Source organism: Brachyhypopomus gauderio, chromosome 3, assembly GCF_052324685.1.
Source record: "Brachyhypopomus gauderio isolate BG-103 chromosome 3, BGAUD_0.2, whole genome shotgun sequence".
NCBI classification, from domain to species: domain Eukaryota; kingdom Metazoa; phylum Chordata; class Actinopteri; order Gymnotiformes; family Hypopomidae; genus Brachyhypopomus; species Brachyhypopomus gauderio.
In genome coordinates, this window is record NC_135213.1 from 39504440 (window position 1) to 39519094 (window position 14655).

The 14655-nt window shown below is 49.8% G+C and overlaps 1 protein-coding gene across 3 annotated transcripts in view; it reads right to left on the minus strand.

Annotated features, from left to right (window-relative positions):
* Positions 1–427: 427 nt before the first annotated feature.
* Positions 428–14655, minus strand: part of rab3gap1 (RAB3 GTPase activating protein subunit 1) — a 49369-nt gene continuing 35141 nt past the window's right edge. For 2 of the 3 annotated variants that reach the window (XM_076998314.1, XM_076998316.1), the window contains 7 exons: positions 13650–13877; positions 12326–12422; positions 11823–11929; positions 11608–11720; positions 9764–9866; positions 2966–2986; positions 428–1839 (listed from right to left, as the gene is read on the minus strand). In XM_076998314.1, coding sequence (XP_076854429.1) covers positions 1594–1839; positions 2966–2986; positions 9764–9866; positions 11608–11720; positions 11823–11929; positions 12326–12422; positions 13650–13877 — 915 coding nt within the window. In that variant the 3' untranslated portion in view covers positions 428–1593. The remainder of the gene's footprint in view (positions 1840–2965; positions 2987–9763; positions 9867–11607; positions 11721–11822; positions 11930–12325; positions 12423–13649; positions 13878–14655) is intronic. The other variant, XM_076998315.1, reaches the window with a different exon arrangement.

Here is a 14655-nt window from a genome sequence, read left to right on the forward strand (position 1 = left end):
TGTCTCACGTTTGCAATGGAAGAGGAGGAAAAAAAAAGAGGAGTTAGATAAACAAATAAATAAATAAGTGAATGTGTGGAAAAATAAAGTTTGGTTTTTTTGTTTTTTTTTTAGGGTGCTCCGCTTTGGGTGCCATGTGCCTTTTATTGTAGGAGCCCCATAGGACATTTAAAGATGTCATTATCCTCGACGTTTGGAGATTTACTTAATTTCTCGTACAAAAAGCAGACAACTTCCATGACGACTCCAGTGCCACCAGACCAATACTGGACTGCCTTAAATGCAGGACTACGAACACACGTCAGTGGAGTCAGAGATCACCAAATTTACTTATTTAAAAGAAGGACAGAAGAAATATTTCAGAATGAAGCTGAAAAATTACATTTGGAGCATTTGGAAATAGTTTCAGTGGACACGATTTCTTGGGTGATGTTAAAATGCTTTTATTTTATCCCGGGAAAACAGGTAAAGTAGGAATATCTTACATTAAAGACCAACATTTGACATTTATACCCTTTGGCCTGATCCAATGGCGGAACTCATTCAGATTAAATACTAATGGAACAGAAAAGAGACCTGCACAAGATAATTTAATATAATTACTGTGTGACTGGAGAACTAGCATATACCACCATTTTAAACAGAAACTGAACTCTAAACAGGAACTACAGCTCTCATTGGTAAGGCTACAATGCACAATCTATAATTGCACTTTAAACCTGGATTGTATTTGTTGATTTAACACAAACTGTGAAGACACACTGCTGAAAGGGTAACTCACGGCTAGGATCTGGAACTCAATGTTTCCCTACAACAGGACATCAGGAAAGACATCGACAGCCAGAATCACTGTGATTGAGTGAAGAACCTGAGCCAAACCTGACATGGTGACTCGGGCAGGTTTTCAGGCTGAAGCTTCACATGGTGAGTCTGCTAGCATGCTAGCTGGCTCTGGGGGACACTTCAAGTGTTACCTGTTTAAAAGGTTTACACAGCTATAGTCCAAAAAAAATAAAAAATACGACCATCAGTTAGTTCAGTTTTAAAAGCTTTTTTTTCTGAAGCAACAAAAGATCATCATGAATATTCAGATATGTGGGTTCAGGTCCTGCATGTTCTAATCCTGAACTCTTTGGCATATTGCCTTGCAACTCCATATAATTCAGCCTAGAAGATTACATATAGTCTTTAATATAACTAACAACCCTAAAAACTACAAATATCTCTTTCTTTAGCAGAGTTTAAGGAATGAAGTCACAGATAAAACATTATCTCATCAAGTTCCCAGTGGGTGAGAACCTGAGAGACTGATCGTTCAGAGGACGTGACCCAAGAGATGTGAAACGATATGAACGCCCTCTAGATCAGCGGTGATGACATCAAAGCTGTTCAGAGGAACTGATCTAGAAACAGTGTTCTCCACCAGTTATGTTCTAATTGGTTACAACAGTACTGCTACCTCGTCTGCTCTCCAAGGAAACACCAAAAGGTGTACACTTCCTGTGTTGCTTTTGGGGAAAACACGCACGTGTATAATATGGCAAAATGTGTGTGCCTCTTGAACCCTCTCCTGCTCGTCCCACGTCCGACCCCTCAGAAGAAAGACGTGTCGGACGAAAAGGCTCCGGCTAGCCGGAAGTCCTCCCTCATGAGGACGCAGTAGAGCCTCTGGGGCAGGGCCCTGGAGTACGGGGCTGGGCGTGGCACACAGGTGCGCAGAAGAATCTCTCGTCCAGCCGGGGGCGGGAAATCTGGGACACCGCCTCCTCCCATTGGCTTGCGAGCGTCAGGGCCTCCTGCTCGGCCGGCCTCTTCTTCATGCGGAGCCAGTGCGGCGGCCTGCACAAGTTGACAGACACTTTCAACCCTTATGAACCACAAACACAGTGTTTCGTTTCACAGGCTTCAGGATTTGCAGGTTTTGGGGGTTTTCTTCTTTAATGGACTGTTAGCAACCCCAACCACTTTCTCAAGCTTTGCTTACAATATTTCTTCAAATAAACGCTGAAGTTATTAAGTCTGTTTTAAACGAGACAATGTTTAACATGTTTTTTCTTCTAACATGAAAGTCAAGGAGAAATAAAGGCAGGAAATACTTAGCAAATTCCATGTTACATGCCCTGAGACTTAAATGAGCGTGTCGGGACTGGGAAACCAGCAAATTGGCACAATCTATTTTTTTTCAGCCGAGGAACAAATCTCACTAATTAGTAAGCTGATTGCAAATTAGCAAATGTCTTATCACATCCATGAGATTTCATCTAATGAGGGGGGGTTGGGGGGGAGGTAAGGAAGCACACTCAAAGGACATATTCAAAAGGCTCCTGTGTAAATGGTGGCCACTTCTTTAAGAGCACAAACACACATGAAAATGCTGAAGCTTTAGTTTTGTACGTCTTCACGAGGGGATCTACAACAAAGAGCGTCCTGACGATAGAGTCCTAACGCCAATCAGCACTTCTGTCCTAATGGCCCGACTTTAAAGGAGAGGGGGAATTAGTCCTTGGGCAATACTGACCCCCACGTCCAGCAGCAAGGCCCCGTTATTATACAGCACAGGCAAGAAGATGAATGAGAGGGAGGCAACGAAAATGAGCGATTATCGTGAGGCAGATCGCTTTTTAACAGGCTGAGCAATAAATGAGTACAGTTCACAAAAGGTGAGGGGACCAGGCACTGTGGGGGTGTGCACCTAGGGTTAGGGTTAGGCACTTTCAAGTAGATGTTGTCTTGGATGGGGGGAGGGGAGGAGAGAAGGAGAGGAGGAGGGGAGGAGGGGAGGAGGGGAGGAGAGGAGGGGAGGAGAGGAGGAGGGGAGGAGGGGAGGAGGGGAGGAGGGGAGGAGAGGAGGAGGGGAGGAGGGGAGGAGGGGAGGAGAGGAGGAGGGGAGGAGAGGAGGAGAGGAGGAGGGGAGGATGGGGGGAGGGGAGGAGAGGTTGTGGGAGAGAGTGCAGCTGGTGGTTACCTCATCACTGGAGTCAGCCAGCTTGGAAAAGGGGGACAAGACACGTTGGGAGAGACACAAAACAAAACAAAAAACAACACAAAAGGTCTCAAGTTTACACAAAGTTTAAAATAACTTGCTGTGTGGTCTGATACTGGGCCTGAAAACAACCAAACAGTGACGGCGTAATTCATTATCAAAGTAACTCGTCGGTCAAAACCTAAATTAATACTATAAAAAATGCTGTAAAACTATAGTTACATTAAGCAACATTTACACATTTTGGAAAAAGAAATGCACAGAAATGTGTAAATATTGCACAGGGCAGTTATTGTCTAATGACGTGGATTTCTCTCACAAAAGACGTAAATGCAGTTTCTGCAGTATCTATTTTTGTAAGGAGCAGTGTGGAGATCTTTTTGTGAGGAGCAGTGTGGAGATCTTTTTGTGAGGAGCACTGTGGAGATCTTTTTGTGAGGAGCACTGTGGAGATCTTTTTGTGAGGAGCACTGTGGAGATCTTTTTGTGAGAAGCAGTGTGGAGATCTTTTTGTGAGGAGCACTGTGGAGATCTTTTTGTGAGGAGCAGTGTGGAGATCTTTTTGTGAGGAGCAGTGTGGGGAGCAGTGTGGAGATCTTTTTGTGAGGAGCAGTGTGGAGATCTTTTTGTGAGGAGCACTGTGGAGATCTTTTTGTGAGGAGCAGTGTGAGCATCTCACCCCACATGCTCACACCCACCACACAAACATTCACACCACAACTCCACATGAACCACAATGCAGAATGGACCGGCACTGGCATTCACAGCAAGCTCTGTGTGTTTCACCAAGCTGTGCATACCCATGTAACATGGTGAATGCATGCGTACACACACGCGCGCGCACACGCATACATACGCACACACAGACAGACACGTGCACACACATCAAACACTCTCACCTACATAAACTCACAAGCATACCAAAAAATACACTCACACACAGACACAGCCACACACACGCCCACACACACACACACACTCAGACACACACACACACGCCCACACACACACACACACACTCAGACACACACACACACACACACACACTCACACACATACACACTCACACACATACACACTCACACTCACACACACACACACACACACACACACACACACACACACACACACACACACACACACGAAATGATAACATGCAGTTCCGTGTCAGTCTGTCAACTCAGCGGAGTGGTCAAATTTTAATGACAGGATTTTAGCTGGACCGACATCTCTCCTCCTCCCCATTGTTGCGCCCTTCCCTCGTTCTCACACTCCTCCTCTCTCACTCTCTCACTCCTCCTCTCTCACTCTCTCCATTTATCTCGCTTTCTCTTCCAAGAAATCTCACCTCATTTGAATCCCCTGATTTCACATGATTTACATGAGGATGCTCAGGATAATTATTGCCTTTCTATTTCCAGCTTGGCAACACACAGGGTATAATTTAACGCTCACCACACACACACACACACACACACACACACACACACACACACACACACACACACAATCTTGCCGAGAGAGAGAAAGAGACAGCTAGAGAGAACAAAAGGCGGATTGAGGGAGAGTTCGGGCAAACAAACTTGATTTCAGACAGTTCTTATCTGAAGAAGACATGTCAACCCTAGCGGCATGGACCCTAGCTGCCTGGACCCTAGCCCCGTGGACCCTAGCTGCGTGGACCCTTGCCGCGCGGACCCTAGCCGCCTGGACCGTAGCTGCCTGGACCCTAGCCGCGTGGACCCTAGCCGCCTGGACCCTAGCTGCCTGGACCCTAGCTGCCTGGACCCTAGCCGTGCGGACCCTAGCTGCCTGGACCCTAGCCCCGTGGACCCTAGCTGCCTGGACCCTAGCCGTGCGGACCCTAGCTGCCTGGACCCTAGCTGCCTGGACCCTAGCCGGGGTTCATCATTCGCTCCCTAAACTACGTTTCCAATTAAGGCCAAAAGGCGGATTGAGGGAGAGTTCGGGCAAACAAACTTGATTTCAGACAGTTCTTATCTGAAGAAGACATGTCAACCCTAGCGGCATGGACCCTAGCTGCCTGGACCCTAGCCCCGTGGACCCTAGCTGCCTGGACCCTAGCCCCGTGGACCCTAGCTGCGTGGACCCTTGCCGCGCGGACCCTAGCCGCCTGGACCGTAGCCGCCTGGACCCTAGCCGCGCGGACCCTAGCCGCCTGGACCCTAGCCGCGTGGACCCTAGCTGCCTGGACCCTAGCCGTGCGGACCCTAGCTGCCTGGACCCTAGCCGTGCGGACCCTAGCTGCCTGGACCCTAGCTGCCTGGACCCTAGCCGGGGTTCATCATTCGCTCCCTAAACTACGTTTCCAATTAAACATGCTGCTCAACCCGCAGATGTGAGACCGTCGTACAGACAGAACACAGTGTTCACCACACGACTGAACTGGGGCGGCACAGGTAGCGGAGGGATGCTACATGGTGCACAGGTAGCGTAGAGATGATACATGGTGCACAGGTAGCGTAGAGATGCTACATGGTGTGCAGGTAGCAGGGAGATGATACATGGTGCACAGGTAGCAGAGAGATGATACATGGTGCGCAGGTAGCAGAGATGATACATGGTGCGCAGGTAGCAGAGAGATGATACATGGTGTGCAGGAAGCGTAGAGATGATACATGGTGCGCAGGTAGCAGAGAGATGATACATGGTGCGCAGGTAGCAGAGAGATGATACATGGTGCGCAGGTAGCAGAGAGATGATACATGGTGCGCAGGTAGCAGAGAGATGATACATGGTGCGCAGGTAGCAGAGAGATGATACATGGTGCGCAGGTAGCAGAGAGATGATACATGGTGTGCAGGTAGCAGAGAGATGATACATGGTGCACAGGTAGCGTAGAGATGATACATGGTGCCCAGGTAGCGTAGAGATGATACATGGTGCACAGGTAGAGGAGAGATGATACATGGTGCACAGGTAGAGGAGAGATGATACATGGTGCACAGGTAGAGGAGAGATGATACATGGTGCACAGGTAGCGGAGAGATGATACATGGTGTGCAGGTAGCAGGGAGATGATACATGGTGCACAGGTAGCAGAGAGATGATACATGGTGCGCAGGTAGCAGAGATGATACATGGTGCGCAGGTAGCAGAGAGATGATACATGGTGTGCAGGAAGCGTAGAGATGATACATGGTGCGCAGGTAGCAGAGAGATGATACATGGTGCGCAGGTAGCAGAGAGATGATACATGGTGCGCAGGTAGCAGAGAGATGATACATGGTGCGCAGGTAGCAGAGAGATGATACATGGTGCGCAGGTAGCAGAGAGATGATACATGGTGCGCAGGTAGCAGAGAGATGATACATGGTGCGCAGGTAGCAGAGAGATGATACATGGTGCACAGGTAGCGTAGAGATGATACATGGTGCCCAGGTAGAGGAGAGATGATACATGGTGCACAGGTAGAGGAGAGATGATACATGGTGCACAGGTAGAGGAGAGATGATACATGGTGCACAGGTAGCGGAGAGATGATACATGGTGCACAGGTAGCGGGGAGATGATACATGGTGCACAGGTAGCGGAGAGATGATACATGGTGCACAAGTAGCGGAAAGATGATACATGGTGCACAGGTAGCGGAGAGATGATACATGGTGCACAAGTAGCGAAGAGATGCTAGCGGACAGGTAGCGGACAGATGATACATGGTGCACAGGTAGCGGACAGATGATACATGGTGCACAGGTAGCAGAGAGATGATACATGGTGCACAGGTAGCAGGGAGATGCTACATGGTGCACAGGTAGAGGAGAGATGATACATCGTGCACAGGTAGCGGAGAGATGATACATGGTGCACAGGTAGCGGAGAGATGCTACATGGTGCACAGGTAGCGTAGAGATGCTACATGGTGCACAGGTAGCGGAAAGATGCTACATGGTGCACAGGTAGCGGAGAGATGATACATGGTGCACAGGTAGCGTAGAGATGCTACATGGTGCACAGGTAGCAGGGAGATGCTACATGGTGCACAGGTAGCGTAGAGATGCTACATGGTGCACAGGTAGCGGAGAGATGCTACATGGTGCACAGGTAGCAGGGAGATGCTACATGGTGCACAGGTAGCGGAGAGATGCTACATGGTGCACAGGTAGCAGGGAGATGATACATGTTGCACAGGTAGCAGGGAGATGATACATGGTGCACAGGTAGCGGGGAGATGCTACATGGTGCACAGGTAGAGGAGAGATGATACATGGTGCACAGGTAGCGGAGAGATGATACATGGTGCACAGGTAGCGGGGAGATGATACATGGTGCACAGGTAGCGTAGAGATGCTACATGGTGCGCAGGTAGCGTAGAGATGCTACATGGTGCACAGGTAGCGTAGAGATGATACATGGTGCACAGGTAGCGTAGAGATGCTACATGGTGCACAGGTAGCGTAGAGATGTTACATGGTGCACAGGTAGCGTAGAGATGCTACATGGTGCACAGGTAGCGTAGAGATGCTACATGGTGCACAGGTAGCGTCGAGATGCTACATGGTGCACAGGTAGCAGGGAGATGCTACATGGTGCACAGGTAGCAGAGAGATGCTACATGGTGCACAGGTAGCAGAGAGATGCTACATGGTGCGCAGGTAGCGTAGAGATGCTACATGGTGCACAGGTAGCGTAGAGATGATACATGGTGCACAGGTAGCGTAGAGATGCTACATGGTGCACAGGTAGCGTAGAGATGTTACATGGTGCACAGGTAGCGTAGAGATGCTACATGGTGCACAGGTAGCGTAGAGATGCTACATGGTGCACAGGTAGCAGGGAGATGCTACATGGTGCACAGGTAGCAGAGAGATGATACATGGTGCACAGGTAGCGTAGAGATGCTACATGGTGCACAGGTAGAGGAGAGATGATGCATGGTGCACAGGTAGAGGAGAGATGCTACATGGTGCACAGGTAGCGTAGAGATGATACATGGTGCAGAGGTAGAGGAGAGATGCTACATGGTGCAGAGGTAGCGTAGAGATGATACATAGTGCACAGGTAGCGTGGAGATACTACATGGTGCGCAGGTTGCGTAGAGATGCTACATGGTGCGCAGGTTGCGTAGAGATGCTACATGGTGTACAGGTAGCGTAGAGATGCTACATGGTGCACAGGTAGCGTAGAGATGCTACATGGTGCACAGGTAGCGTAGAGATGCTACATGGTGCACAGGTAGCAGGGAGATGCTACATGGTGCACAGGTAGCAGGGAGATGCTACATGGTGCACAGGTAGCAGGGAGATGCTACATGGTGCACAGGTAGAGGAGAGATGATACATCGTGCACAGGTAGCGGAGAGATGATACATGGTGCACAGGTAGCGGGGAGATGCTACATGGTGCACAGGTAGCGTAGAGATGCTACATGGTGCACAGGTAGCGGAAAGATGCTACATGGTGCACAGGTAGCGGGGAGATGATACATGGTGCACAGGTAGCGGAGAGATGCTACATGGTGCACAGGTAGCAGGGAGATGCTACATGGTGCACAGGTAGCGGAGAGATGCTACATGGTGCACAGGTAGCAGGGAGATGCTACATGGTGCACAGGTAGCAGAGAGATGATACATGGTGCACAGGTAGCGGAGAGATGATACGTGTTGCACAGGTAGCAGGGAGATGATACATGGTGCACAGGTAGCGGAGAGACGATACATGGTGCACAGGTAGAGGAGAGATGATACATGGTGCACAGGTAGAGGAGAGATGATACATGGTGCACAGGTAGCGTAGATGATACATGGTGATCAGATCGCTACATTTGAAAGTTCAGCTGAAGGTAAAAGCAACTTAACAACCTCCCAAAAAAAGAAAGTTTCGATGTTCATCATCAAGAAATGTGAAAGTGGGGAGAATGTCATCAAAACACCACAGAAGAGGAGATTTACACCTTCCACTCACTGAGAGGAGAGAGTGTGTGGGTGTGTGTGTGAATGCCTCCACCCCCATTTTAAACAAGTTACTTAACCAATGTGTTCAATCACCTCCATGTCACTGTAAAGCTAAATGAAATATAGACTTCATTTAATTAATTGTATTAATTATGACGAACAGCTAAAAGCAGCTCACATGTCACTCACAGGCGTCTGAAGACCTCCCAACAGCGGGGGGTTCAGGCTCTACTGGCCTTTGATGGGTTTTTCACTTATGATTCTTTCCAAATAACATTATCAGTTCTAGGTCCAGTTCTAGGTAGAGGTACTAGATACATGTTTACTTGTAATGTATATAATATAATATATAATGTAATGTATAATGTATAACACCTTTATACTCTTTAAACTGTTCATAGACTGACCATACATAACTGCACTCTTAGAGCATTATGGTAACAGTCCGATATCACAGGTTCAACACGGAGCAAACCAGCAGTACCACTCTGCTGATAATAATCACCTTACATTATGGATGATTAAATATGAATTTCACACTTTCTGAAAAGCTTCAGTAAAAGACAGCATGGCGTGAGCCTCTCAGACGCTGAGCTGACACGAGACTGAAATGGAGGAGGGAACCCAGAACAGGCAGCCGGCCTCGTTAGCCACGGTGAACGCGTCTGGACCCTTCAGGTCCCGCCATCGATGGGTGGACATTTTCCGCTTCCGCTGTTTCTGGCCTCCAGGGGGCCCCGGCGTGGCTGACGTGATGCGTGGCAGCGTTGGCGAACGTGCCCCCCGCGGGGACGGGGGCGTGTGAGCGCGTGCAGCAGAGCAAGCTGACGTGCGCGTGTGAGCGTGCGTCGGGGGGGTGTGTTTACCCGCTGAGCACTGACGAACAGCTTGTGGATGATGGTACCGGCGGGACCCCGCCCTGCGCCAATCACCGTCACCTCCGGTTCCTCCAGCAGAGAGCTCACGAACCTGAGAGACAGGGTGGAGAAAGAAAGGTGGAGAGAGAGAGGTGGAGAAAGAGAGAGGTGGAGAAAGAGAGAGGTGGAGAAAGAGAGAGGTGGAGACAGAGAGGTGGAGAAAGAGAGGTGGAGAAAGAGAGAGGTGGAGACAGAGAGGTGGAGACAGAGAGAGGCAAGAAAACAAGACAGATTACATAGTTACACATGACAGATGAGTCCATTCAAGCTTTCCAGTGAGGCCAATCAGAAACGCAGACAGCCGCAAAGAAGAGGATGAGGAGGATGAGGAAGACGAGCCTTTCAACAACAAACCGATAAGGCGTGTTTAGGTTTCACCTTTGCACAGCTGGTCACCTGCTCAATCTTATCTCGCTCTCAGGAAGCCTCTCTCCCAAACCCTCGCCTCGGCAAACTCGCTCCCAAAACTCCACCCGGAAAAACTCATGTGTGACTGAGCCAGGAATGAGTGCTACTCATTAAACCGCATGCAAAACAAACCCGACACAGAGCCGTGCCTTTGCCCTTCTTCTTGGGTACAGTCCGACCCGTTTAAAACCCATCCTCCATCCTCCCAGTTGCACATTCTGTCTGGCGCTACCTCTCCCCCGGTCTCCCTACATCCCTTAAACCTGCCTCCCTCCCCCCGGGCCAGCTCCGGGTCTCTCCTTAATGAGGCCGGGGAGCCTCTCGTGACCGGCCCCCCAGGTGGCCCCCCAGCTCCCCCCCGGGGACTAACAAGGGCCAGGAGCCCCCGCCTGACGTGCCCCCGCCTGGCCCTGTCACACGCCACCACACCAGCTCCCGCTAGAGGAGGCCGCACCGCCCGTGTTAAAGGGCAGGTCCCGCTCTCTGGGAGGCTGATGGAGCCCGCGACTCGCACTTAGAACCGGGACACGTTTTGTAGCGTCAGACTAAATCTGGATGGAACCTTCAAATGATTTTTTTTGCAGCGAACGGAGCACAAAGCTGGATCTGGCCACCGCAGGAGAGCGCAGGAACCTGCTTCAGAAAACGCGTACGAGGGAGAGGAAATTATTCATTTGTATGCCTGGTCTGCCCATTAATCACTATCTGAGGCATTAACAGGCACGCTGACGTACGAGAGGGCCGCGTGGGGGGGGGGGGGGGGGGGGGGGGGGGGGGGGCGGCTACGTGGGACGCCGAGCAGAGATGTAAACAAGGCCAGTAAATGAGGACAGAGCCCCAGAGAGAACACGGCAGCAGGCCGGCGTCCAGGACAGGGATCCTGGGTCATCACTCTTCCCTCATCAGACCCTCTCCTCATCATCAGACCCTCCCCTCATCATCAGACCCTCCCCTCATCATCAGACCCTCCCCTCATCATCAGACCCTCCCCTCATCAGACTTGTCCACAGAGACGAGGGTGGCCGGCTGTGTACGGTGTGTGTGCTACGATGGTCTGCTCTGCTATCCTGGAGCCCTGCGGGACCCATTAGATCAGGTTCCTTTAATAGTGCCCGGCAGGCTCGGTGGGCTCTTGAAATAAGATGGCTCTTCACTTTGAGAGGCGTCAAGTCATTTTGGGACCCCCGAGTCATCCTTTGATGACCACTTCTGTTATTATTTTATTACAACACTTAAAAAAAAACCCCACACCTTTATTATAAAACCAGAAAAAGCCACACAAAAAGAAGGAAATTCCAACAGCCTGTGATTAACAATAGCAAGGTGTCACTCAAACACATCCATGTAAATAAGGAATAAATGAAATCTTGAGAAAGCAGACGTACTTTTCCAAGTCCTCCGGGTCCTCTCTCTCCCCCTTCACCACGCCAAACTTGGCTCGGAGGGAACGGGCCTGGGCCACCACCGCCTCCAGAACCATGATCTGGTTGATCGTGTCCTGGGAACAGAGCCAGAGGGGAGATGAAAGCGTGTGCACGTGTGCTGGTGCCCGTGTGCTGGTGCCCGTGTGCTGGTGCCCGTGTGCTGGGCTGGTCCTCACCTCCAGCTTCCTGCAGTCTGGGCTGGGATGGTGGAACAGTTTGCTGGACTGGGAGACGATGCCCTGCTGGAGAGTTTTACGTACAGAGGGGATGTCCTCCGTGGCCTCTGTGGGGGAGTGTGTGTACCGGAGAGAAGCACAAGATGAAAAAGTGTGTGTGTGTGTGTGTGTGTGTGTGTGTGTGTGTGTGTGAAGCAGAAACAGAGGGAAAGGTGATGTATAAAAATCAGGTGAAGGACAGAAATCAAGGTATAAATAGCAGAAATAATAAGGGGCTTTTTTTGGGGCAAGAAGTTAGTCAGAGACAACATGACCTGACCCATGGACACACACACACACACACTCTCACACACTCTCACACACACACACACACACACACACACACACACTCTCACACACACACACTCTCACACACACACACTCTCACACACACACACACACACACACACACACACACACACACACACACACACACACACACACACACACACACACACACACACCTTCCTCCTTCACTTTCAGTATGGCGGCGTGGAGCACACAGGGCAGCAGGTGCCTCACGAGGTCGGCGGGTTTCTGCACGGCCAGGTAGTGTAGCACCTGGGGAGCACAGACACCATTAGCTCCGCCCACAGCACCAGCACCGCCCAGGTGGAGGGCACTCCGCCCCCCGTGCAGAAGGGCCTCTGCATCAGACCGCCAAGAAGTTTTCATTGCTACGAGGTCATTCTGCGTGATTTAGTGCGATCATTTCTGGGCGCACCCCCCCCCCCCCCAATAAGGCATAAATCCTTCCCAGTCGGGAACATCTGACATAAAGGAGCTTTTGTGGCTGGATGACCTGATTTCTGCTCTTCGCCGTGACCAGACTGAAGGAAAACACGGACACTCCTGTCATCGCTCGGGACGAAATACTGGAGCAGGCGGGGAAAAAAAAAGACGCAAAATTTAATCAGCAAATGAATTCAAAATAAACGCCTCAAGTTTCCCCAGAAGAGCTCGACAGACGGTTGAAGGACACGGAAAGACAGTGACCTCCAATCTGGGCAAGGTTCCCCCGAACTCCCCTTCAACTCTGCGTGGAGGAACCCGTGGAGGAACCCGTGGAGGGGGACACCTTGCCTCCACCTCTTCATGTCCTAACCCATTTTCACGCCGGCTCTGCGTTCTGATTGGCCGGGCGCAGAGCCGCCGGGACATGCGTTTGAGGCCGGAGCCGCGTTTGATCAGTGCAGCCACTGTGACCGGCCGTGTTTTTTTATAGCGCAGGTGGCGTGCAGATAGAGCTGGACTTCAGGAAGGTCTTTGAAGGACCAGCGTCAGTGCGGGGGAAACTCACACCACGGTTGTCACGTTAGAGACCTTGAAGCAACTACAATATTGCGGACAGGCACAAACTGAGGGAAAAACCCTGCTTTACAGGAATATAACAATTAATCAACTTAATCAACTTAGTTTTACTTAAAAATAATGAATAACCCTAAAATGTCAATGATTTTAGAATCATCATTATTCACATCAATCTGTCCAAGATTAAACAGATTTTACTGTTTTTTTTTTTTATTTCTCTTGACAGTTTGTCACTGATATGCTGAGTAACACATGTTCAGAAGGAGAGGCAGAGAATAAAATCTGTTGAGTTCAAAAAAAAAGAAAAAAAGAGAGATATGATTGGCTGTTCCTTCTCAAAACATTTCTCTCAGAATATCAGTGAGCGTCAGGTGAAATATCTCTTTAAATCTCAACAAAACATTCGAGTGCTCGGCCTGTTGTCTGCTGGGAGCAGGCGGAGGGAACAGACGTGTGAGACAGACGGGGGGCGTCTACCCTCTCGGCCTCTTTGGTGTCGTCAAACAGCCTCTTCTGTCTGCGTGCGGGCGTGGCCTTGGCCGTCTCCCAGGCCTCCGCCCACATGTTGCCGGGGATCTTCATCCTGGCACTGAGGTCGCCCCGGACGACCGTCTGTCCCGTCTCGTCGGTCTCCTCCTCCTCCACGTAGTCTCTCGGGGAGTACCACCGCACAAAGTCCTCCAGGGAACAGCCGGGGTTGGCCGCCTGGTGGGGTTGTCACGCACACACACACACACACACACACACACACACACACACACACACACACACACACACACACACACAAGATTTAGAGGGCTAACACCACACCTTCCTCCTGTCTGTGCGCTTTAAAACGTTTCTTCTGTCTCAGCCAGTTTGACGTTCAATGAACAAATTCACGAGCAGCAACACAATCTATCGGCTCATTTCTAAACAAACTGTCAGCATGAAGTGGCATTTTTCACACATTATCTTATACTGTGTACTATGAAATCATTTGAAACTATATGAAAAATGACATTCAAGTGTACTGCTTAAAATGCCATAGCAAACTTGGTAATAATGGCAGAGAAATTTCTTTTTCAACATACTGCAAACAGTGGGAGAGAACAGAGCAGTAATGAACACCTCAGTACATCATCACAAACGAGCCATCTTAATAAATAAATAAATATGGAACACAACACAAGCGCAAAAATGTCAACCCTTCCAAAGCCTTTTATGTGTTTACTACAATCAATCTGGCTAAACTGGAATAATGATTCCCTGCCTTCCTTACAGTGGGAGAACCTCTGTTTTCATCAGTAACGGAATCTGTATTGCTGGGCTAAAACAAACGCCAGAATTGTTTCAGAGGTAGAACGCTACGCGTGGAACGCTTAAAACTGGACGTTTAACTGCACATTTAGAAGCGCTGTCAGGTTTGTATGTTGTGTGTTTGTACCTACAGGGCAGGAAAAGGAGAACTAAACGTCCCAATGGCAGATACTACATGCATTTT